The sequence below is a fragment of the Dasypus novemcinctus genome, chromosome 23 (assembly GCF_030445035.2).
Source record: "Dasypus novemcinctus isolate mDasNov1 chromosome 23, mDasNov1.1.hap2, whole genome shotgun sequence".
Classification (NCBI taxonomy): domain Eukaryota; kingdom Metazoa; phylum Chordata; class Mammalia; order Cingulata; family Dasypodidae; genus Dasypus; species Dasypus novemcinctus.
Genome location: NC_080695.1, coordinates 18,275,754 through 18,302,253, shown reverse-complemented (window position 1 = coordinate 18,302,253; position 26,500 = coordinate 18,275,754). Strand labels below are relative to the sequence as shown.

At 43.7% G+C, this 26,500-nt stretch overlaps 1 protein-coding gene across 1 annotated transcript in view; it reads left to right on the top strand.

Annotated features, from left to right (window-relative positions):
* Window positions 1-248: 248 nt before the first annotated feature.
* BCL7B (BAF chromatin remodeling complex subunit BCL7B) overlaps window positions 249-26,500 on the top strand; it is a 28,218-nt gene continuing 1,966 nt past the window's right edge. The window contains exons 1-4 of the mRNA XM_004452135.5: window positions 249-419; window positions 9,986-10,061; window positions 23,685-23,781; window positions 25,901-26,071. Of these exons, the coding sequence (XP_004452192.1) occupies window positions 328-419; window positions 9,986-10,061; window positions 23,685-23,781; window positions 25,901-26,071 (436 nt within the window). The 5' untranslated portion in view covers window positions 249-327. The remainder of the gene's footprint in view (window positions 420-9,985; window positions 10,062-23,684; window positions 23,782-25,900; window positions 26,072-26,500) is intronic.

Below are 26,500 nucleotides of genomic sequence, written 5' to 3'. Positions count from 1 at the left end.
GAGCCCAGATCCCGGTTGGCAGCGCTTCGCACCTCGCCCTGCCCGCAGCACGTGCCGCCCGCACGCCGCGCACCCGGGCCACGCAGAACCCCCGAGGGGACTCCGGGGGAGCTCAGGAAGGGACTCTCCGGGAGGGACGCCCCGGGCGGGGCGCGCAGGCGCGCTGAGCCCTCGAGCCCCAAAGGGCGGGCGGGTGCGCGCGCTTCCTCGCGCACGCGCGCACGGAGGGGGCGACGGCGGCGGTGACGCTACTGCGGCGGGCGGGCGGCGCGCGAGTCCCCGAGTGTTCGGAGCAGTGCCCCGGCCCCCGCCGCTCCCGCCGCCGCCATGTCGGGCCGGTCGGTCCGGGCCGAGACCCGCAGCCGGGCCAAAGATGACATTAAGAAGGTGATGGCGGCCATCGAGAAAGTGCGGAAATGGTGAGTCCCGGGTCGGGGCTGAGGGTCCTGCTGGGGTCGCCGGCTCAGGCCGCGAGGAGGAACGCTCGAGCGGCGGACTGGGAGGGAGGCGTCCGGCGTGCTTGGGGGAGGGGGGAAGGGGCAGACGGGAGGAGGGAGGTGCTCGAGCCGGCGTGAGGTCAGAGGGCGCGCCGGCCGCGGCCAATCGGCGCCGCCCGGCTCTTGGGCCCGCCCACCTGCCCCGCGGCCCGGGTCGCTGGGGGACGCTGCGGGCTTCCGGGCGGTCCTGCGGCCGTGGGCCCTGGCGCGCCGCCTGCGGGTCTCGGTGCGGTTACCTAGACGCGGCGGCCGGCCCTGCTGAGCTTCGTCACCGGCACTTGCGTTTCGGAACTGTCCCGTCATAGTAGTTGACAGTCGTCGGGTGTTTTCAGTTTGCCACTCCGAGCCTTCATGTATTTACTTACTTAAGTTTGGTAGACTTTCCCCGTGAATCTACCTGGCATCGACAGCAGGGGTGGCCGTCGAAATCGATAGCCCCCTTTCCGCCCAGGTGTTCTTTAGGCGTGCTTGCGACTGCGAACTCGGCAGACCTTTTGTCTTGGTGCCCTGAGGGCTGTCAGAGGAGTCCTGTCCTAGCCCTTGTTTGGAACCGGCTTTGTACCCTTTATTGAAGACCCTAATTGAGCGCCTGTTTTGTATCAGAAACCTAACTTTTGCATCTCACTTTTTTTAAAAAAGATTTATATTTATTTCTCTCCCTTTCCCCACCCCCTCACTCGTTGTCTGCTCTCTTGTGTCCATTCGCTGTATGTTCTTATGTGTCTGCTTGCATTCTCATTGGCATCAGAAATTTTTGTTGCGTCACCTTGTGTCGACTCTCCATGTATGCGGTGCCACAACTGGGCGGGCTGCTTTCTTCACGTGGGGCGGCTCTCCTGGCGCGTGGGGCTCCCCTTGGGGGGGGGGTCCCTGCGTGGCATGGCACTCCTTCGCGGCAGCATTGCGTGTGGGCCAGCTCACCAGGAGGCCCTGGGTTCGAATCCTGAACCTCCCATATGGTAGGCAGGTGCTCTCTCCATTGAGCCGCTTCCGCTTCCCTGCATCTGACTTCTTGATGCCTTTTTTTTTTTTCATTTAAAAAACTTAGGGAAGTCACTGTATAGTAAAAGTTGTGAACTTATAAAACAAACATGCGTAACATCATACAGAACTCCGGTGCCTCACCCTACCTCCAATACCTTGCATTTTTGGGAAACATTTTTAACAAATGATGAAAGAACATCCTCAAAATGTTACTCTTAACCAAAAAGTATCTTACGTTTGGTGTATTTTCCCCCCAGCCCACCCTATTATTTATTTTTAAAATATATTTTTTACTGAAGTATATCATTCATACACAATAAGCGTATAGTAAATGTTGTGAACTTACAAACTAAACATGCATAACATCATATAGGGGTCCCATACCTCACCCCTCCACCAATACCTTGCATTGTTATGATACATTACTACCGGGAAGCGGATGTGGCTCACGTGATTGGGCTACTGTGTACCATAGGGGAGGTCCAGGGTTGGATTCCCAGGGCCACCTAGTGAAGGCAAGCTGGCCTCTGTGGAGAGCTGGTGCAGCAAGATAACACAACAAAAAGAGACACAGAGGAGACAGAGTCTGACACAGCAGACCAGGGAGCTGAGGTGGCGCGAGAGATTGAGCACCTCTTTCCCACTCTGGAAGGTCCCAGGATCAGTTCCTGGTGCTGCCTAAAGAGAAGACAAACAGACACAGAAGGATACACAGCAAATGGACACAGAAAGCAGACAACAAGGTGGGGAGCGGAGAGAAAGAAATAAAACCTAAAAAAAAAAAAATTACTACTAACTATAGTCCGTATCTTACATTTGGTGTATTTTTCCCCCAACCCACCCTTTTTTTTTTAAACAAATCAATTTTATTGATACATATTAATAAAGCATACAATTTATCCAAATTGTACAATCACTAATATTTGGTATAGTAACACATAGTTGTGCATTCATCACTTCAATTATTAATAAAGCATTTTCATTTCTTCAATAATAACAAAAAAAACAAGGAAATTCCTCCCCTCTCAATCTCTCTGTTTCCCCTGTACCACTAGCTGCTATTTCTGGCTATTCTTGCACAGTTATTCGTTTATTAAGCAGTTTTATTGAGATATATTCACATACCATATGATCTAGCCAAAGTGTATAATCATTGGCATTTTTTTTACTACGGATAACAATAAGCCAACTCATAGTTTTATGAGGCAGAAAAACTCAAAATCTTTTTCACCAGAAATCATGCTAAATCATTACTGATTCATATGTATTATTTTAATTAATGAGTATGCATAAGAAAGGGTAAAAAAAAAAGAAGTACCCAAAAATGTATTTCTTTTCCAGTCCTCCTCTATTAAAAGCAAGTGTTTATTTTGTACGAAGAAATTTACAGAATACTGATAACAGGAACAAATTTCCTAATTTCACTGAGTAATTATTGTTTATATACTCTAATACCTTTATTTTACATTTATCTGGTCTACTCCAGCTCAGTACATCTTCCCACTGAGGTGTTTCAGTCTCAGCTTTCCTGTGTTCTGTGTTGACTCTCCAGACCAGAGATTTGAGCAGGCTCTGCTCATGGAATTCACTGAAGAAAAGCACCCCAATCTCTCCTCCCTTTTCCCTTGAAACAGCTGCCAGGGAGGAAGATGTCTGTTCCCTCAGTAGGCTGCAGCGAGTCAGGGGTTTTACCCCAGCTTAATATCTTGGGGGTGGGGGAAGGGAGCCCTTCCTGGCTAAGGGCTTTGGTAACTCACGTTTGTCACTTCAGCTTCTTCATCTCTCTGTCCCTTACCCTCCTGGGAATTGTGTAGCACTGTCCTGATTTGCTGACCCCAAAATGGGCCCCTCGTACAGCTTTTGGTTCTTTCTCCATTGTTTATGTGAGAGTGGTCAGCTCTGCCTGCTAATCTGTTGCCATCCTCCCACAATCGTCCATCATTATTTTTATATCATTCATACATGAACATATATAAACAATAAGAGTACAGTAAAAGTTGTGAACTTACAAAACAAAAACGCATAACATTATACAGGGGTCCCATACATCAGCCCACCACTAACACCTTGCATTGTTGTGAGATATTTCTTACAAATCAAGAAAAAGCATCATTGAAATCTTACTACTTATTATAGTATATCTTACATTTGGTGTATTTTCCACCTAACCCACCCTATTTTTTTTTAATGTATTTTTATTACAGAAGTTGTAAACTTAGAAAACAATCATGCTCGTGTGCAGAATTCCCATGCAAAATCCCTCTATCAGCATACCCCACCGTGGTGGAACATTTGTTACAGATGATGAGATAATATCATTAGACTATTACCACTAACCATGGTCCATAGGGTATATTTGGTACCCTTTTTCCATACTCCCCTATTATTACACATTACACAGTACATCTTTGGCATAGATACATGATTATTACTGTATTGCTGTTAACCATAGTCCATATAGGTTATTCTAGTTGTGTTTTTCCCGTGCTTCTCCTTATTCTCACCACTCTGCAACAGTGACATAAATATGCTCTAGCTCACAAAGGATGCTCTTGCATCTGTACCATTGTATTAGCCAAAGTGGTGCTGAGGTAAAATACCAGAAATTGGTTGGTTTTTATAAAGGGTATTTATTTGGGGTAGGAGCTTACAGATACCAGGCCATAAAGCATAAGTTACTTCCCTCACCAAAGTCTCTTTTCATGTGTTGGAGCAAGTTGGCTGCTGACATCTGTGAAAGTTCAGGCTTCCTGTGTTCCTCCCTTCCAGGGTCTTGCTTCTTTGTGGGTTCAGGGTTCCTCGCTTCCCAGGGCTCCAAATTCAGCATCAGACTCCAACATCAAAACTCCAACATTAAGACCCCTTAACTCTGACCTTTGCCATGCGTTTTACCTGTGAGTCCCCACCCACCAAAGGGTGGGGACTAAACACCCTGCTGGAACAAAAGGATTAATAATTACTTAATCAAGTAAACCTGTGAATCCAATACAATCTAATATGCCCAGAGGAAAGATCAGTTTACAAACATAATCCAGTATTTCTTTTTGGAATTCATCAATAATATCAAACTGCTAACAACCATCAACCACAATTCTCATCCACTTCTGGGTTAACTGTGTTATTCAGTCCCATAATTATTCTCTAGCTTTCTTTCATTTGACATTTACGTCCCTAGACTAAACTAGCTATTACTGTGATGTGTTACCTTCACCTCTGTACCTTTCCACACTTTTACAGTAAAGTTAATTAAAATTTTTATATACATTAAGCATTAGTAGTCCATCTTAGCCTTCTCTTATCTCCTTTAAGAATCCACCACCTACCACCAGGTCTTGAAGATGTTTTCCTGTATTTTCTTCTAGAAACTTTGTGGTTCTTGCTTTTATGTTTAGGTCTATGATTCATTTCGAGTTAATTTTGTATAAAGTGTGAGATGGGGGTATTCTTTTTTTCTTTGGCTGTCAATATCCAGTTGTCCTAACACCATTTGTTCAAAAGACTGTTCTGCCCAAGCTGGGTGGGTTTGACAGGCTTGTCAAAAATCACTGGACCATAGATTTGAGGGTCTGTATCTGGATCATCGATTTGGTTTCATTGTTCTATGTGTCTCTTTTTATGCCAGTACAATGCTGGGGTTTTTTTAACCACTGTAGCTAGATAATATGATTTAAAGTTGAAAGTGAGAGTCCTCCAACTTCATTTTTTCTTTTTAAGATCTTTCTGGCTGTTCTTACCTTTCCAAATAAATTTGATAATTGTGTTTTCCATTTATGTGAAAAATGATGAAATTTTTATTGGGATTGCGTTGAATCTGATATCAATTTGAGTAGAATTGACATCTTAATGGTATTTAGTCTTCCAGTCCATGAGCATGGAATGTTCATTTAGTCACTGTTGTAAATGGAATTTTTTTCCTGACTTCCTCCTCAGATTGCGCATTACTATTGTCTTTTTTTAAATGCACTTTTAAAAAAAAAAATTTATTTTTTATTTATTTCTCTTCCCTTCTCCCCATTATCTGCTCTGTGTCTATTCACTGTGTGTTCTTCTGCATCTGCTTGTATTATCAGGCAGCACTGGGAATCTGCATCTCTTTTTTGTTGTGTCATCTTGCTGCAACAGCCCTCTGTGTGTGCGACACCACTCCTGGGTGGGCTGCACTTTTTTTCCAACACAGGGCGGCTCTCCTTGTGGGGTGCACACCTTGTGCGTGGGACACCCCTACACGGGGGCGCCCCTGCATGGCACTCTTTGCGCATGGCAGCACTGCACGTAGACCAGCTTACCACACGGATCAGGAGGCCTTGGGGATTGAACCCAGGACCCTCCATATGGTAGATGGACTCTCTGTCATTTGAGCCATGTCCGCTTCTGCTAGTGTCTTTTAAAGTCTATTCCATCTGATGTAAATATAGCTACTCCAGCTTTTAAAAAATTTTTGTTACTGCATGTGTGGAATATCTTTTTCCAGCCTTTCACTTCAATCTTTTGGTATCCTTGGGTCTATGAGTTTCTTGCAGAAGGCATATAGATGGCTCATATTTCTTATCCATTCCACCAGTCTGTGTCTTTTGGTTGGGGAGTTTAACCCATTAACACTCAATGTTATTACTGTAAAGACAGTACTTATTTCACCCAGTTTGACCTTTGGACTTTATCTGTCATATTTTATTTTTACCACTCCACTTTTAGTTACTTTTGCGGATATAATTTTCGTTTCTAGACTGTCTTCCAAGACTCTTTTCAGACTGTAGCACACCCTTTAGTATATCATGCAAGGCCTAGCTGTTATAAATTCTATTTCTGTTTGTGAATATTCTAAACTTGCCCTCATTTTTTAAAAAAGATTTTTATTTTATTTTATTTATTCGCCCCCCCATTGTTTGCACTTGCTGTCTGCTCGCTGTGTCTATTCGTTGTGTGCTCTCTGTGACTGCTCATCTTCTTTTTTAAGAGTCACCAGGAACCAAACCTGTGGTAGAGAGGCACCCAATTGCTTGAGCCACATCTGCTCCCTGCTTGTGTCTCTTATTGTGTTTTCCTGTTTTTTCTCCTTATTGCATCATCTTGTTGAGTCAGTTCACTGTGCCAGCCATTGTGTCAGCTCGCTGTCTTGTTCATCTTCTTTAGGAGAACTGAACCCAGGACCTCCCGTGTGGTAGGCAGGCACCCAACTTCTTGAGCCATACCCACTTCACTTCCCCTCATTCTTTAAAGAAAATCTTGCTGGATATAAGATTCTTAGCTGGAAGTTTCTCTTGCAGTATCTTAAATATATCAAACCACATCTTCATGCCTTCATGGTTTCTGATGAGAAGTCAGCACTTAATCTTATTGGATATCCCTTAATATTATGCATTGCTTTTTCTCTTGCTGCTCTCAGAATTCTCTGTCTTTGGCATTTGACATTCTGATTAGTATGTGTCTCATAGTTGGTCTGTTTGGATTTATTTGGATGGGAGAACGTTATGCTTCTTGGACATGGATAGTTGTGTCCTTCAATAGGGTTGGGGATATTTCTACCATTATGTCTTCAAGTATTCCTTCTGTCCCTTTTCCCTTCTCTTCTCTTTTTGGGTCACCTGCGACACATATGTTTGCATGTCTCTTGCTGTCGTTCAGTTCCTTGAGAACTTGTTCAATTTTTTCCATTCTTCATCTGTTCTTTTGTATGTTTACTCTCAGACGCCATGTCCTCAAAGTTCACCAATCCTTTCTTCTGTCTCCCCAAATCTGCTTTTATATGACTCCAGTGTATTTTTTATTTTATTTATTGTACTTTTCATTCCTGTAAGATCTGTTTTTCTATATATGCTTTCCAGTTTTCTTTGTGCTCATCCAAATATTTTCTTAATATCGTTCATCTCTTTAGCCATTTTATTGAATTTATTAAGGAGATTTGTTTGAACAGCTGTGATTAGTTGTCTCAACTCTTTTATGTCATCTGGAAGCTTATCTTTTCCTCTAACTGGGCCATATCTTCCTGTTTCTTGGTATGGATTGTAATTTTTTTGAATATCTTGGCATCTGACTTACTAGACCTATTTATTTTGGGTGCAGTTTCTCTCTTTGGTTTAGTTTAGCACTTTCTTGCCCTTTCTCCCTTGTTGGTTGTATAGTAGGAACTGAGGATGTAGTTGGTGCTGTAAGTTGTGGATGCTCAAGCTTCCCATGTTGCCCCATGTACTAATGAAGCTTCTCCCACCTTTCTCCTTTGCCAGGGATAGGGACAGAGCCACAGCCATGTGTAATAATCCAAGTCATGCAGACCTAGACTATAGTTGCCCAGAAAGACTGATGAAGCTTCACACCACTTCCTTCCCTGCCTGGGGTGGGGATGGAGCTGCAAGTATGGGCAGCAGTCTATGCCATCCGAGTCCAAAATGACTGCAGTTACCCTGGTAGACTTCCAACTATTCAGTCTGTACCAGCTGAATGTACTTGCAGTTACCCGGAGAGTCTGGTGCAGGTTCTACCAGCTTCCTCCCTGCCAGAGGTGGGGCTAAAGCCTGGGTTAGGGCTAAAGCCTGATATGAGTGAAAGAAGCCAGTCCCTAATGGCACTGATTTTCAGTCAGCAGGGCTTACCCTTAGGCCGGGGGTAGAGTCAAAATGGCGGCTACTGGCCTCTTTCTGACTTGGACATATTCAAACTTTAGCTGTTCTTAGGGTTATACTTTAGCCAGCCAAATTTATTAATCAGTAGCAGAAGTTGGTCTGTCTCTTCCTCCTGTGTTTTTGGGAAATGGAGCTTCCAACTCCAGCCACAGAATAGCTCCTAAGGCGGCTTGTCTCTTCCTTCCCCATTTTTGGGAAGGGGAGCTTTCAATTCCAGCTGCGGAACAGCTCCTCTGAGGTGGCTTGTGCCTCCAGTGGAGGATGGGCACCGGCCTCCAGGGTGTGGAGCCTCTACTTATGAGTCTTCTCTGCAGTTGGGCAGTCTCCTCCTTCCATTCTTTCAAGGCTGTGTTACAGGATCATCTTCTGGTCGTCTAGAACCCCCAAACATGTGCTTTAGATAGCTCTGGGTGATTACTAACTGCCTGGTCAGCATGAGCTGACCTCTAGGAGCTCCCTACTCTCCCGCCATCTTGCTGGTTGTCCTTGATGACTTCTTGAGCCCTTTCTTTCCCCTTTTCTTTCTCAAAAATGGTGGGTAGCCTTCCCCAACCTCTCCCACCCTTTATCCTCAAGCCCCTTTATAGTCATCCTTACCTGGGACTTTATGTACAAGCTTATTTGTCCATTCCCTGCAAGACAAAGCTGCTCCTTCCTTTTTTTCCCTTTTTATAGTAGAAACAATGTTTTTTTTTTAAAAAAGAGGGTACCAGGTATTGAACCCAGGACCTCATATATGGGAAGCAGGCACTCAACCACTGAGATTCATCTGTTCCCTAACAAGAGTTGGTTTTTTCATTTGTATGTTTGTTTTGAGTTTTTGGTTTTCAGGCGGTACCAGGGAATGAGCTCGTACATGGGAACCAGGTGCTTAACCACTTGAGCTATATCTGCTCCCTGATTGTTTTATTTTTTAAAAGATTTATTTATTCAGCCCCCCCCCCATTGTCTGTGCTCTGTGTCCATTTGTTGTGTGTTCTTCTGTGTCTGCTTATAGTCTTGTCAGTGGCACCTGGAATCTGTGTCTCTTTTTGTTGTGTCATCTTGTTGCATCAGCTCTCCGTGTGTGCGGTGCCACTCCTGGGAAGGCTGCACTTTTTTCACACTGGGCGGCTCTCCTTACGGGGCACACTCCTTGCGCGTGGGGCTACCCTATGCAGGGGATACCCCTGCGTGGCACGGCAGTCCTTGGCACATCAGCGATGCACTTGGGCCAGCTCATCACATGGGTCGGGAGGCCCTGGGTTTGAACCCTGGACCTCCCATGTGGTAGGCGGACGCTCTATCCGTTGGGTCAAATCCGCTTCCCTGTGATGATTTTTTAAGTGTTATGTTTCACGTCAGAGTTAGGATCATGGAGTCAGGAGTGTCCACTTCAAAGGATACCCAAGACTTTGTCTTTCAGCCTTCTCAATTTCCTTGCCACCTTCTTGTGTTACAGTGATTTCCTTTACTTATCTTTTTCATTTCTTATGAGTGCCCAAGGTAGGGACCATATCTTATACATCCTGTCTCTCCTGCAGGGCATTGTATGATAGGAGTTTATAAATATCAGTGGGATTGAATTAATTTTTGGAAAATAAAGAAGCGATGCCAGGTAAATACCTGAGTCTGAAAATGTGCTAGTACTCTGTTGGGGTAGTATGAGTTTAAAAAGGCTTTGGTAAGCCTTTTTTGTGTGAGGAAAGGTGGCAAGTGGAGGTTCAGAGCCAAAGACGTTTGATAGGAAGGGTTGCTTTTGCTCTGAAAGGTAAGGTTTAATATGATGGAGAGCAGGTATAAGATATTCCAGATCGAAAGCATGACTCACTGAGAGGTAAATAAAGCACAAGTTGTGAACGAAAATCTGTTTTGTTTTATCAGTTCTAAAAAGAGTCTTTCTTTCAGGGAGAAGAAGTGGGTGACTGTGGGTGACACTTCCCTTCGGATATTTAAGTGGGTTCCTGTGACAGACAGCAAGGAGGTAAGTGAGGAAAAAGGAAAAAGGCACCATTTTCTTTCATTGGTCTCTGACAGACCCCCTCACTTTACTGTCATCCCTTGTTCCTCCCCCTAACCTTCTCTCTTCCAGAGCTTGGCACCCTACAGCCCAGATCTGCTCCCAGGGCTGGTTGGTACAGTTTTATTGGAACACAGCCATGCCCATTCCTTTCCATACTGTCAGTGGTTGCTTTTGAGTTACAGTAGCAAGGTTGAGTAGTTACCACAGTGACTACTGGCCTGTAAAACCTAAAATATTTACTGTCTGGCCCTTTAAGAAAAAGTTTGCCTTCCCCTGATCTTATCCAATTAGCTACCCACTGTAATATACTATGTATATAATATATGCCTTTCTGATTCCTCTTCCTTGGGTTTCTTTGATACTTATATATTCTTGAAAAACACATAGCATTGTTTCACACGTGTATTTTTGAAAAACTTTACATACATATACATATATACATGTATATATATTCATCTTTCTATTTATTTCATCCTTTTTTGTTCAGTTGTATTTTTGAGAATTCTCCATGTTTCCATGAATGGAAGTAGTTTTATTCCCTTTGAGTTTTGCATTGTATTCTCTTATATGCAGTGACCACTTTTTTTTTTGTCTTTATTTTTTTAATGTTACATTAAAAAAATATGAGGTCTCCATTACCCCCCACCCCCCACATTTTATCTATACATTCCTTGGGTGATAAACACCCAGATTGTTTCCAACATTTTTTAAACTTTTCCTAATCATTTAAAAAATTTTTCAAATATAAAAACACATAGAAAAGTACACAGATATATAAATGTATAGTATAATGATTAAATATAAAGCTACTGTCTTTTTAAAAACTACCCAGCTCAAAAAACAGAACATAGCCAGAAGGCCTCACTGCGATTCTTCCCAGCATCCCCTCCCCTCCCTCTATGGGTGATCACTCTCCTACTTTTGCCTTTCTCGTGACTTCTGTAGTCATTTGTAAACATTTTTTACTTTATGTAAATGGCATCCTGAAGTATTTTTGTGTGTCTTGCCTATTACGCTTAATGTTATGTTTGTAAAATTCATCCATGTTGTACTTTGGAGCTATTTCTTCCTTTTTAACGCTGTATGGAATTTCATTATATGGCTATACCATAATTTATGTAGTTTATGTTTCTGATTCTCCTGTAGATGGACATTTGAGTTGTTCCAAGTTTGGGGTAATAGGAATAATGATCCTATGAATATTCTTGTTTAGTATCCAGGTCAGCATGTGCATGAGTTTTCCTAGGACATATTCCTAGGAGTGGAATTGCTGGGTCTTACTTAGGGTATGTGTATTTTAACCTATACTAGCTAATGCTGAACTGTTTTCCTAAGTGATTGTTTACTAGTCTTTTGAGTTTTCTCTTTTAGGAAGTACCTGTTTAAGTTTTCCACCCGTCTTTCTGTTTGGTTGTAGTCTTTTATTTACAACTTGTAGGAATTCTGTGTTTTGGACTCAAGTACTTTATTGATTATATGCCATCCATACCTTTCCCTTGCTGTGGGTTGTCTTCATGCCCTATTTATGATCCTTGAGTGACAGAAGTTTTAAGTTTTAATGTAGAGAAGATAAATAAACTTATTTATTTATAATTAATACTTTTTATGAGTTTTAAAGAAAGTTCTTCTTTTGAGGCATGAAGATAGTTTTTTTTTTAACTTTTTATTTTGAAATAATTTCAAACTTACAGGACAGGTGCAAAAATAATACAAACCCCATACAGAGAACTCCATCACACCCCCACACCCCTAGACACCAGATTCACTGATTTTGACATTTTGTCACCTTTGCCATATCATTCTTATCTATATCTATTTACCCAGATGCCTATCTGTTTATATCTGTTTTCTGAATATAAGAGTAGAGGTTGCACACATCATACTCCTTGAACTTGTAATACTACCACATACATTTCCTGTGAACAAGGATATTCACTGTTTAGTTTGCTATGCTGCTGCAAGCAGATACTATGAATTGGGTTGCCTTTTTTTTTAATTCACTTTATTTTTTTAAAGATTTTATTTTATTTATTTCTCCCCCACCACCATTGTCTGCTCTCTTGTGTCCATTTGCTGTGTGTTCTTCTGTGTCCTCTGGCATTCTCGATGTCTCTCTTTGTTGTGTCATCTTGCTGCATCAGCTCTCCATGTGTGTGGCACCACTCTTGGGCAGGCTGCACTTTTTTCGCATGGGGCAGCTCAATGCAGGGTGCACTCCTTGTGCGCGGGGCTCCCCTACACAGGGGACACCCCTGTGTGGCACAGCACTCCTTACATGCGGCAGTGCTGCGTGTGAGCCAGCTTACCACATGGGTCAGGAGGCCCGGGTTCAAACCTGGACATCTCATATGGTAGACAGACGCTCTATCAGTTGAACCACGTTCACTTCCCTGGGTTGACTTTTAACAGCTTGAATAGCTTACAAGCTTGCAGTTTTGAAACTGAGAAGAAGGTCCAAATCAAGGCATCATAAGGCAATGCTTTCTTCCCCAAAACTGGCTGCTGACCATATTGGACTCCTCTGTCACATGGCAAGTCCCATGACATCATCTATTGGTCTCTCCCTTCTTTTCCAGGTTTCAGTTGCCTTCAGCTTCTTGCTTCTCTGGTTTTCTCTCTCTTTGTCTGAATTTTGTTCTCTTACAAAGGACTCTAATAGAATTGAAGACCCACCCTGAATCAGGTGGGTCATATCTTACTACTTACAATGGGTCTACCCACAGAAATGGATTAACTTTAAGAACAGACTTTACTGGGGTACATATAGCTTCAAACCACCACATTGAGTTAAGTGCGGTTACCAAGTTCAAGAAATTTAATGTTGCTGTAAACTTACACTCTGTATTCCTTTTTTTCCCTCACGTCCTAATAGCATCCTTTTGAGCCTTTTGTCCTCCATTTTTACATTCTTAGATTCCATCCATTATGATGTATTGCCTTTAATCATCACCTTTTTTTTTATGATTTATTTTTATCTCTTCCCACCCACTCATTGTTTTGTGCTTACTGTGTGCTCTTCTTCCTTTTTTTTTTTTTAAGGAGCACCAGAAACCGAACTTGGGGTCTCCCATGTGGTAGGCAGGAGCTCAATTGCTTGAGCCACATACACTTCCCTATTCATCATCATCTTTTCAGTTTTCTATTTTTTTAATTGTGTGAACATATATACAACAAAAATTTTCCCATCCTAACCCTTTCCAAGCATATCATACAGTGGGATGAATCACATTCTCAATGTTGCCATGTTAAAGGCACCCCAAACAGAAACTCTACCCTCATTTTGCAGTAACTCCCCATTGCCCTCTCTCCCACACCTGACCTGGACTCTAGTTTCTTTCTCTGCGAGCTTACATATTCTTTGGTATTTTCTTCGTGCTTACCATAGGGCTTAAATTTATCATCCTAGATCTATGACAGTTTTGTGTGCTTTAATACAAATTTTATATTTGTAAATGTTTATACTTTTTAAGTCCAAATCCATTGATGTATGATTACGTTTTAAACATTTGCCTTTTCGATCCTACAGGAAGTAAAAAGTGGAATTACACTAGTATCGGTATTTATATGTGCCCACATCATTCTCTTTCCGGAGATCTTTATTTCTTCAGGTGGCTTCAGTCAATTGTCTTTTGTCCTTTCTTGTCCTTTCCTTTTGACCTGCTGAGGTCCCTTTTGCATTTTTTAAAAAAAGATTTATTTATTTATTTATTTCTCTCCCCTTTTCCCCCCACCCCGGGTTGTCTGTTCTCTGTGTCTGTTTTCTGCGTCGTCTTTGTCCGCTTCTGTTGTTGTCAGCTGCACGGGAGTCTGTGTTTCTTTTTGTTGCGTCATCTTGCTAACGTCAGCTCTCTGTGTGTGCGGCACCGTTCCTGGGCAGGCTGCACTTTCCTTTCAGCTCTCCGTGTGTGCGGCACCATTCCTGGGCCGGCTGCACTTTCCTTTGCGCTGGGTGACTCTCCCTACGGGGGACACCCCTGCATGGCAGGGCACTCCTTGTGCACATCAGCATTGTGCATGGGCTTTGCGCACATCAGCACTGTGCATGGGCCAGCTCCACACAGGTCAAGGAGACCTGGGGTTTGAACCGCGGACCTCCCATGTGGTAGACGGACGCCCTAACCACTGGGCCACGTCCGCCGCCCCTTTTGCGTTTTTTGCAGGGCCAGTCTAGTGGTGATGAAGTCCTTCAGCTTTTGTTTATCTGGGAATGTCTTAATCTTTCTCTCATTTTGAAAGACAGTTTTGCCAGACGTAGGATTCTTGGCCATTTTTTTTGGTAGCACTTTAAATATGTCCTCCCATTGCCTTCTTGCTTCCAGGGTGTTGCCAACATGAGAGCAACCCTTAATCTTATTACAGCTCCCTTGTGTATGATCTGTGGCTTCTTGCAGCTTTCAGAATTCTTTCTTTGTATTTGACATTTGCCAGTTTGAGTTAAAATTGGCTGGTGTGGGTCTATTTAGGTTTATCCTGTTTGGAGTGCTTTGAGCATCTCGGATGGGTTTATTCCTGTCACTTGTTAAATTTGGGAAGTTTTCACCCCGTACTTCCTTGAGTATGCTCTCTGCCCCTTTCTCTTCTCCTGGGACTCCCACAACGCGTACATCGGTACACGTGGTGGTGCCCCTCAGGTCCCTCAGGCTCTGCTCACTCTTCTTCATTCTTTCGTCCTGCACCTCAGACTGGTTGATTTCAGTCGTCTTATCTTAAAGTTCACTGATTCTTCTGCCAGCTCCAATCTGCTGTTGCATTTCTCTAGGGCATTTTAAATTTCTGTTTTCATGGTCTTCAACTCTGTCTGGTTGCTTTTTTTTTTTTTTTAAGATTTTCATTTTATTTATTTCTCTCTCCTTCCCCTCCTCTGTCTGCTCTCTGTGTCCATTTGCTCTGTGTTCTTCTGTGTTTGCTTGCATTCTTGTCATGTGGCACTGGGAAACTGTGTCACTGTTTGTCGTTGTTGTGTCATCTGCTGTGTCAGCTCTCCATGTATGTGGTGCCACTTGTGGGTGGGCTGCACTTTTTTCCCGTAGGGCGGCTCTCCTTGTAGGGCGCCCTCCTTGTACGTGGGGAACCCCTACGTGGGGGACACTCCTGCGTGGCATGGCACTCCTTGAGCGCGGCAGCACTATGTGTGGACCAGCTCACCTCACAGGTCAGGAGACCCTGGATCCTCCATATGGTAGGTGGGTGCTCTGTCAGTTGAGCCACAGCCTCTTTCCTGGTTGCTTTTTGTTATTTCCATCTCTCTAACATTTTCCTGATTTCTTTTAGTTCTTTGAACATATTTAAGATCATATTTTTAAAAGTCTTGCCTTGAAGGTCCCAGTTCCGATATCTCAGTTATCACTTCTAATGTTTTATCTGTCTGTCCATCCACCCATCCATCCGTCCATCTGTCTATCTAGGAGGTGCCGGGGATTGAACCTGGGACCTTGTATGTGGGAGTCAGACGCTCAACCACTGAGCTACATCAGCTCCCAGTTTCTAATGTTTTAATCTTCTCCATTGCCTGGACCATCACTTCCTGTTTCTTTGTAACTTTGTAATCTTTTGTCGAATCCTGGACATTTTGATATTTTAGAGTGTTATCGCTGGGATTTAGACTATGAGATGTCTGTTACTTAAGCTTGTATCCCCCAAGTGTTATATCAGAGCTTTGCTTGAATGCCAGGGGAGAGAGAGAGAGAGACAGAGAGACAGAGAGAGAGAGACAGAGACAGAGACAGAGAGACAGAGAGAGACAGAGAGAGAGAGACAGAGACAGAGAGAGACAGAGAGACAGACAGAGAGACAGACAGAGAGAAAACCATTCCCAAGCGAAAAAGACTGTTTCAGTCTAGTGCAGGGAAAGAACAGAGCACCTTCAAGGTGTAGCCATATAAGTGAGTTTGAACGTTGCCCCAGGCCAAGACGCAGGCACCTCCCTGGTCCTTTCTGTTTACAAGGATAAGAATGCCCTTCTTCTCTAGGAAGCAGTTTCCTCTCGGTCTGAGTCCTGCCCTGTATGTCCTACAGCCGGTCATCCCATGCTCCAGGCAGCAGGCTTGACTCTCCCCCAGGGTTCTCTAGGAGAACTCACGAGCGCCATCTGCAGCAGGGCAAGTTCTAGGACAGCTGCGGCATTCAGACTGCCGCGCCAAGACTGGGTCAGACGCGCCTGCTCTCCGGGTGTGCTGGAGGGTTACCCTGCTCCCGGCAACCAGGACCAGGGATCCCTGCTGGGAGAGCTGGATTGAGGGGGTAGCGGGGGGGCCAGGCAGGGCACCAGGAGATTTTACAACTTTTTCTTTTTTGTTTTTATAATATTAAACTTTATTTTTAGAGAAGTTTTAAATTTACATTTACAGAAAAATTATACTGAAAGTATAGGGAATTCCCATATAAGCCCCCTTACACACCCACACAGTTTCCCCTATTTTTGTAAATTTACTTTTTGTAACGAATGTGCATTTATTTAGGGGCTTACATGGGGTCATCCTTCTCAGTGGTGGGAGGAGAGACCGCATTTTCCGAGCTCAGTCCTCTGCACTCCTGGCAGCTACAGGGGCCCTCCACCAAGTCAGGAGTCCTTCCGGGGGGCCTTCTGTTTGAATTCAGGAACAGTTTTCATTTGTAGAAGAACGTCCCATGCAGTTCCTGAATTGCAAGTACCACTTTCTGCCTGGAGCCCAGGCAGGTGTGAAGTCCTTGCAGCCATTCTAGATTTTGTGGACGTGGAGAGGGTTGAAGTCCTTTAGAAGGCAGAGAATTTCTTCTGCAGAGATATCCAGTGGAAGGTTGCTAGCATACACCTCTGTCTCTCTTTTCTTGAATCATGCTGCAGTTTCTTTCTAACAGGATCTCCTCTGCACAGTGGTCTGTGGAAAGAACAGGGCCTTTGGAATTTAGACAGATGCAGCTCTAAGTCCAGCCCAGAGAGGTTGGGCAAGGTCTCTCTCTCCCAGGCCAGGTGCATGCCCACTCAGTTTCCCCTATTATTAACATCTTAGATTAGTGGTACATTTGTTACAGTTGATGAACCAATATTGAAGCATTGCTGCTAACCAAAGTCTGTGGTCTACATTATAGTTTCTGTACATTTTGTGCTGTACAGTTCCATAGGCCTTGACAAATGTATGGTGTCATGTGTCCATCATTGCAGCTACAGCCTTTCCTTGATTCAGCGTTGACCCTGTTCCTGCAGTCTTTTAACTGTTTTCTAGAGCTTTTAGAAAGATGTTTCTGGTTGTTCAAAGCTTCTGCGGTGGGGGGGTGGGGAGGTGGGGGGGAATGGAGCCCTGAAGCGCCTCACTCCGCCACCTTTTGGGTGGACCTGTGTCTGGGTTTAAACTCCCTGCGTCCTTCTGCTCTGTTCTTTCCCTGCACTAGAGCTACCATTTCATTTACTGTGAGTTTATAGTATGTCTTTTTTTTCCCCCTCTTCATATTAAGTAGAGCAAGTTCTGTCTCTTGCTGTAGATTTTTGGGAAGATAACTTTTATCAACATGAAAATTTCTCTTCTGTTCTTAGTTTTCTAAGGTTTATTAAAGTCATGAATAGATGTTAGACTTTATCAGATGCTTTTCCTGTATTTATTGATATGTTCACGTGGTTTCCCTCCCAGTCTATTAATGTAGTAAATTACATTGGTAAAGTTTCTGATATTGAACCATTCTTGCATTCCTAAGATAAACTCTAGTTGAACATGCTTTTTGTCGTGTAGTGTTGCATTCAGTTCACAAATACTAAGATTTTTGTATCTGGTTCATAGGTAAAAGTGATCTGTAATTTGCTTTTCTTAAGGTATCTTTACCTTGTTTTGGTATTAAGAATCCACCAGCCTCTTAAAATGAATTGGCAGTTTCTCCTGTTTTTCTAAAGTCTAGATAGGAAAGTTTGATAGAAGTCACCTTTGGTACCATCTGGGCCTTTGGTGAAGGGAGGGGCATTGAGGATCATTACATTGGCTCTAAATGTGATTGATGGGCTTAGATTTTCTCTCTTTTTTTTTGTCGTTTTGTATACTTTACAAAGTTTATCCATTTCATATAGGTCAACAGTTCTTTAGTTGGGGGCACCGTTGAGTCTTGCCCTCTTCCCCACGTCCCCAGGAGGCAGGGCACTTGGCTTGGCTGGTGCCGCGAGCCTTTCTGTGGAGCACAAGTCGGTCCTGCACCTCGAAGGCTGCTGGCAGCGCCTCTGCTGGAGAGCTTTTCCCATGGACCCCTGTGCAGTTATTCCTGATGTTCTTTGGTAATTTAAAGCCTTGCTATATTGGTAATTATTTTACATTTTTCACTATCTTTAGTTTATTTGCATTTTTCCCCATAATGTGATCTGCCTTGTTATTCCTCAAATCTTTATAGTCACCTTATAATTTATGCTAATCTTTTCTTTTGCTTGCTTTGCACTCTGTTGAACTAATGTTATTATTTCCTTCTTTTTGTTTTATCAGGTTTATTCTTTTTTTTCCCATTTCCTGTATTGAATATTTAGCTTTCTTCCAGTTTTCCTTCCCTTCCCCCCTTCCTTCCTCCCTCCTCCCTCCTTCCTTTCTTTTTTTTAAGATTTATTTTTATTTATTTCTCCCCCCCACCCCCGTTCCCTCCATTGTCTGCTCTCTGTATCCTTTCACTGTGTGTTCTTCTGTGTCTGCTTGTATTCTCATTAGGCAACTCTGGGAACTGATCCTGGGACCTTCTGGAGTAGGAGAGAGGTGATTACTATCTTGCACCACCTCTGTTCCCTGTTCTGCTACATCATCTTATTTTCTCTCCTCTGTGTCTCTTGTTGCATCATCTTGCTGTGCCAGCTCTCCACGTCAGCCAGCACTCCTGCGCGGGGCAACATTCCCTGCATGGGCCAGCTCACCACATGGGCCAGTTTGCCCTCACCAGGAGGCCCTGGGCATTGAACTCTGGACCTCCTATATGGTAGATAGGAGCCCAATTGGTTGAGCCTCATCCATTTCCCTTTCCTTTCTTTCTTTTCCGCCCCTCCGCTCCCCTCCCTTTTCTTTCTTTTCCTTTAAAACTAAATTTCGGGAGAGAGCACTGGTTTCCCACATACAAGGTCCTGGATTCAATCCCTGGCACCAGTACCTCAAAAAGTAAATAAAATAAATTTTACTCCTTTAGTTGTATTCCACAGATTTTTACATCTTTAATCCTTTCAGCATCATTAGCTATTCTCTATAAGTTCCTCTTTGATTTCCTGTTTAACCCATAGGTTATTTAGTAGAATGAACTTTAGTTTCCAGATATGGAGGATTTTTTTTTTTTAGCTATCCTTTTAAAATTGGTGTTATTTAATTTCATTGAATTGGTAGGATGTACTTTGTGACCTGGTGCATGATTGATTTTTGGACTGTGTTTACTTGTGTTTGAAACAAATATACCTTATATTTAGGTATAAAATGTATTGTGTTGCTCACATTTTCTCTATCTTTGCTTCTTTCTTGTATGTTTGACCTATATGTTAAATTGTTATTCATTTGCTTTGTAAGGTTTACCAAAATCTGCTTTCTCTCTGAACTTAAGATGCATAACACACTTTAACCACTTCTGCTCTCTCACCCCACTTTCATAGTTTTAACTGGAATTTCAGTTCATAAGTTTTACAGATATTTCTTCTTTTAGTGATTGCTTATTTAGGCTAAGTAAACATTATTATTATTTATTTACTAATCCTTTGCACTGAATTCTTAATGTTTTTTCCTGGATTCATTTGTCTTCTTGCTGCAGCATGTCCTTCAAGAGTTTTGTCAAAGAGGGTTTTTTGTGGAAAAGACATTCTTAAAGTTTTTTGTGTTGTTGTTGTTGTTGTTTTTGTTGTTGTTTTCATTAGGTACCCGGGCCGGGAATTGAACCCAGGACCTGATATGTGGGAATCCAGTACTCAACCACTGAGCTGTATCAGCTCCCCAGAGTTGGTTTACTCATTTGTTTTGCTTGTTGTTTGTTTTTTTGTTTTGAGGAGGCACTGGGAACCAAACTTGGACCTCCCATGTAGGAAGCAGGTGCTTAACCACTTGAGCCACATCTGCTCCTCTGAAAGTATCTTTTTAATTTTGAAAATAACTTTGTTTTACTTTAATGTTTCATTGATAATTTTACCTGTATATAAAACTGTAGGTTCAAAATTTCTTTCTTTCAGCACTTTGAAGCACTTACTCAATTGCTCTGCTTCCAGTGTTGCTGTTGAAAAACCTGATGTCAGGCTGATTCTTTATCCTTTCTAGGGGATCTACTCGTATTCCCCTGGAAGCTTTTAGAATTTCTTTTGTCTTTGCTTTCCCGGGACTTCTGTTAGAATATACTGTAATGCTTACATGTAGCTCTTTTATTTCTTAACTTTCTATCATTTGTTCCATCTCTTTATCTTTTCCTGATGTATTCTGAGTCTCTCAATCCCATTTTGTCTCAATCTTTTCTTCAACTGTATCTATTTCAGCTATTAAATTCATTCACTAGATTTTCATTTTTATTTTTTATTTTTAGGAGGTACATGGGATTGAACCCAGGACCTCATGTACTTGTGAAGCAGGCATTCAACCACTGAGCCTACAAACAGCTCCTCTAAATTTTTATCTTTCTTTCTTTCTTTTTAAAGATTTATTTTATTTATTTATCTCTTTGTTTGTACTTGCTGTGTCTGTTCATCCTTGTTTCTTTAGGAGGCACTGGGAACCAAACATGGGACATCTGATATGGGAGGGAAGCACCTAGTTGCTTAAGCCATTTCTGTTCCCTGCTTTGTTGTATCTCTCATTATGTTTTTCCTCTTGTGTCTCTTGTTGTGTCAGCTTGTTGCATCAGCTTGCCATGCCTGCCCATTGTGCCAGCTTGCTCTCCTGCTCTCCTGCTCATCCTCTTTAGGAGGCACCAGGAACCTCTACTCTCTGCTTTGTTGAGTCTCTCATTTTGTTTTCTTCTTTGTCTCTTGTTGCTTCATCCTATTGTGTCAGCTTGCCGCACCTGCCTGTCATGTCAGCTCGCTGTCTTTTTTAGGAGACACTGGGAACCGAACCACGTACCTCTGATGTGGTAGGTGGGAGCCCAATCACTTGAGCCACATCTAATTCCCAAATTTTTATTTTTAACAATTGTATTTTTTGTGCCAAATTTCCCCAGTTGGTAGTTCTTCAAAGCAGCTTTCCATTATCATCGTTATCTTTCTGAGGTGCCCTACTATATTTAATTAAAATTCTTATGCCTCCTCTGTTGTAGGTTGTTAATGTTTATACTCTTTCATGATGCTTGTTTTTCTCCATTGCCTTGTCAGTTTTTTCCAAGTTCTGATCTTTTATTTGGTTGGGTCTCTCAGCTTCCTTGTCTACTAATATGTAACTGAGGGGAGAATGTAAGTCTAAATTCTGATTTTCCTTTCTCTAAGTGAGTTTTAGGAATGGGATAGGGGAGGTACCTCAGGCTTCTTTCACTTTACCCCCCTGCCTCCCATACAAAGCCTCCAGGTGCTGCCTTTATCTGGGAGTGACCATCCTTCCTGTCATTGCCACCCCCAAAGAGGTGGGGTGGGAAGTGAGAGGCGCTCTGGAGCTACCCTGTGATTCCTCACCTCATGCTGGGTCCAGTGATGCCACAACTCATAGGGGCTAATGGTCAGCCTGCTAAATCTGTCAGGCAGTGTACATATGTGGGGGAAGGACACTGCTAGAGAGCTCCCTAAACGCATCTCTCACGTGTAAGCCTTTCCTGTTTCATATTCTCCCTCCCCAGGCTCAGCCACCTTCGTCTCTCCCAAGGACTTCTCTTAGTGTTTGTGTTGTGTGCTGAGCTGGGCTCTGAGGTCAGTCAGTCTGTCTGTCCAACGGCAGTCCACTGTAGTGTGCCATCTTCTAAGGTACCAGCATTTGAGGTACTTACTATTAGATTAGGGGGAATGGAAAACAATGATGGTTAAGTTGATAATCTATTCCTTTGGTCCAGAAGTTTTACCTCTAGGAATTTATCCTCAAGAGATAATCACGATGTATAGAAGGGCTGTCTGTGATGTTGAACATTACAATAGTGTTTATGATATTTAAAAATTACCAGCAAACTAAAGATCCTATCATAGAGAATCATTAAGTAAGTACGTGTGCACCCACATCTTGCAAAGTCTTGCAACTGTTACAAAAGATGTAACAGTTACAAAAGATGTTGCAGAAGACTATTCAGTGGCATAGGAATATTAATAATGTGAAGACAAGGAGGCGAATCAAGTTATAATGCTATATTATTAACCGTTTTTATGCAAATACATGTGTAGAGTGCCTCTGGTTCTACAGGATTTCTTTTTCTGTATTTTCAGAATTTTCTTTATATTTTTTTGTTTCAGAATTCTCTTTAATGAATATATTTTTTCGTAGAGACGGAATTCTTAAATGAGAGATTGGGAAAAAGTAGTGGTAAGGTCAAATGTTTGGATGGGTACTGGGAAACTAGCTCACCAAGGACGTTTACACTGTCCTTTTAGAAAGCAGGAGGTACACTGTGTTTCAGGAAAAACAATGTTTAAACCATTCATCTAGCAGAAATTATTTCTGTGAATTTATCTATATAAAATGATGCAGAAAAAGTGAAATTTGAGCATCGTGTAATAAATAAATACAGACCTAGAGAGGTTAAAGTTAAATGTCAAATAGGTGAATTATGGTATATGGAATATTATACAACCATTAAAAATCATTTTCAGCATTTGTGGTAAAATGTATGCAATTACATTAAAATTATGTTTGCATATACACATGGAAGAGAAGGATACATAAACGTGTATAGTTGACTTATTGCAGAGATAGGATTGGGGGTTTAACAGAAACGAAATTGTCTTACTAGCACAAGGCATAAAGAGACATGTATAAAAAGTATAGATAGGTATAAATTTGAGATTATCCAGATTTAAACCCTTAATTTGGGGGATGCAGTTGTTTGCATGCTAGGATTGATTATTTCCTTAACCCTGGACATGTTTGTAGCGGGCTAGTGCTGGCCCTCCCGTTGGTGATTCTTCCATCTGTGTGACTTAACACCCTGCCTGGAAGAAATGATTTTCTGGGTAAAGGCAGACATGGGGGTAGGGTTGGTGAGCCTTTTGACTGGGTGGAGTTGATTTGGTCAGGAATTGGGCTAGCAGGGGCCTCTGGGTGCTGCCACTGCTGGCACCACGTTTAAAGCAGCTCCTTCCTTGGTCCAGCCAGAGCTCCATTCTTCTCTCACTTCTCCCTCCACTATTCTACGAAATCAGGTTTCTCTCTCAAATGAGTGTTTTCTATTTTTCACCCGTCTGGTTAGCAAAGGGCTGGATAGAGCGTTTTGATCAGGGCAGAAAGCAGCAGAGTACCATGGGAACTCTGGGAGAGACATACGTATCTGCCTGTCCCTTTGGATTTGTGATATTAGCACTGAAAGAGTTCATTTTCCAACTGGGAGAAGCACCTTGCCCAGGTTCTGTCATTCCTTGGGTCCTGGGTTCTTACACCACTACTGTCGTTCCTTGTTCGGTGCCAGTCCACACCTCCATGGTCTCTCAGATGGCACCACTCTCCCTTTCTTTGAGGCTCTCCTGCCTGGCTCTGTCATATTCCTCTTTTTTTCCTTTTCTAGAAAGAAAAGTCAAAATCGAACAGTTCAGCAGCCCGGGAACCTAATGGCTTTCCCTCTGATGCCTCAGCCAATTCCTCTCTCCTTCTTGAATTCCAGGGTGAGTTGCATCCATATGTCTTCCTTGTAGGAAAAAGAAACTAGACGAACTCATTAATAAGAATAATTCTCATTATAACCCATTAATAAGAATAATAAGAATAGTTCTCATCAATTTGCAGGTATTTTTGCTAGGCACTTTTTTTTTTATTTTAATCTCACAATAACCCTGCAAGATAAAAGTAAAGAAACTGAGGCTCAGAGGGGCGAAGTTACATACCCAAAGTCACATGACTAGTAAGGGACAGACCCTGTGTTAGGTCCTGATTTTTCTGGATCACAAGCTCTTTTCTTGAGACTGCATATTTTACGGTAGAGCCCTGAAGTTGGCCATGTCCACCATGAGCCGAGGCTTTGCCTCCTGCACTGACCGTCAGTGCCTGTCCTGCAAGTGCCGGCACTGCAGCCCCAGCGTGACCTCTCACCCTTTACCGCCGGGGTCATCTACGAAGCACTTTCACTTCAGTCTCTCTCCTTTTCATCCTTAGGCCATCAGCAGCCTGTGATATAAACCAGGCAGTTAATTCTTTATTTAAGGAAACTGATGCTCAGATAAGAAAAGTGTTTGCCTGAGCTCAAAAGTGACAGGGCTTTGTTCTTTCCATTTAAAAAACCAAACCAAACCAAACCAAAAAAACCCTGCTTCCACTTTAGTGTGGAAGTTCGTGGTCTTTGTAGAGGTCAGCACTGGAGAGGGCTTGTGACTTTCTCTTTGGAATGAGACTTGGTGCTAACCAGCAAGCTGTTATTCCCTCCTTCCTCTTCTCCCAGCCCCACCAGACCACTGTAATATAGGAGTGGGAATTCCAGGGAAGGTTCTCTTTAGTTACATGGCAGGTGTTAAATAAGCATAAAGCCCTGGGAGGAATAGGAGGCTCCATTTCCTGGGCCAGGTCACCGTCTCTTCTTTCCATCTGGTAAACATTTCGTGAACACCTGTTACATGCCAGGTTCTGTGCAGGGCACTGGGGACTCAGGAACAGTAAGTCACAGAGCCTGCCCCCACAGAGTGTGCCGGAAGGAAGCAGGTCGGTCATCTGAGAAATGCAGGCTAGAGTGAGGAAATAGAAGAGAGGGTGGTTGTTTCTACCCAAGGGCGCCAGGGAGTCAGGGCTATGTGGAGGAGGTGAAGGTAGAGCTGAATGTTGGAAGGTGTTGGGACTTTTGAGGGTGACTAGAAAGAGTCATTCCAGCAGAAGAGTGGGGGGGTGGGGGGGCAGTTAGGTGCTGTGCATGATGGAGCACCTCTTGGGTTAGGGTCCTGCTTGGCTGGAAGAACAGCTAGCAGTGAAGCCAGAGAGCAGAAAGGACTTGGTGTGACACGCCTACCTTGACAGGCCTTGGAGTTGGCATTTGATTGGAGGGTTTAGGGAGAACTCGCAGTTGGCAGTGTTTGATGCAGTTTGGAGTCTACGGGTAGGAAGGCAGAAAGAGCAGTTCAGTGGCTGTTGCAGGAGGAGACAAGGCCTGCACTAAGGCAGGAGGAGGCGGGGGAACGGATGCAGGTGGCATCAGCACCCGCGGACAGATCAGGTTAGGTGAGTGGATGCTGGGAGTGGAGGAGAAAAAGGCATGGTTGACCCCCGTGCCCTGTTTTTAACTTGGGTGGTGACTCTGAGCCTTTAGAGCTCCCCAGTGGATGGTCCCCCCAGTCCTTGGTGCAGTCAGGTGGTGCCTGGGCAGCTGGAAGCCCTGAGCTGACATCTCCAGACACCCCCAGCCTCCTTTTCTGCCTGGTGATCTAAGGAGGGTTAGGAGGTGCTGAGGCACAGTTACTCCTGCCCACCACTGGAGCCTGAAAACACCAGCTCCAAGCTGTAACTGGTGAACAATAATGAGCACACCCGACCGTCCTGAAATGCAAAGCTTGCATAGACTTAAAGATTCTGGCTGCATCTGGTGCTTAGAATATGTCATGGAATCAAGAATGCTCCAGCTAGTCGGCGCTGACCTGCTGGTAATCCGCAGTGCCTTCCTCAGGGTGTGTCTGCAGCAGTGATCCTTGTGGCCCCGTGTGTCCCTGGCCACCGGAGGAAGTGCCAGGCCCTGGGCTTGGTGCTGAGTTACCCCAAGGAGAACCGCCACCCTCAGCTGTTGCCTTTGTTGTGCTGGGTTTTCAGATGATAACAGCAACCAGAGTTCTGTGTCGGACGTCTACCAGCTCAAGGTGGACAGCAGCACCAACTCGAGCCCCAGCCCCCAGCAGAGCGAGTCCCTGAGCCCGGCGCACACCTCGGACTTCCGCACAGACGACTCCCAGCCACCCACCCTGGGCCAGGAGATCCTCGAGGGTGAGTCTTGGCTCCAGGACTGGCCTCTTGGAGACCTTCGCCTTGCCCTTGCTGTCTCTCCTCTTCAGAAGCCAGCAGGGCTCAGGGCGGGGGCCTCAGCAGCCAGCAGGGCCAGCCTGTTGTTAGCAGCTGGGGCTGTTTGGGGAAAGGATCGCCTTTTACCCTTCACAGGGGCAAGGAAGCCAAGCCAACACACAGTGAATGCCAGGCTCTGGGGACAGAGTTTTCATGTTTGATGCCTGATTTAGTTCTCTCCAAAACCCTCTGGGAGAGCAGCTGTTATCGCCATTTTACAAATGAGGAAATGGAGGCTGAGAAAGGTTAAATGGCTTGTCCAACTGGGGGAACTGGGTAGAGTTTCTGCCCTTTGCATTACATCCTGCACCATTCTGGTTACAATACATAGAGAGATGATATATACATCTTTGA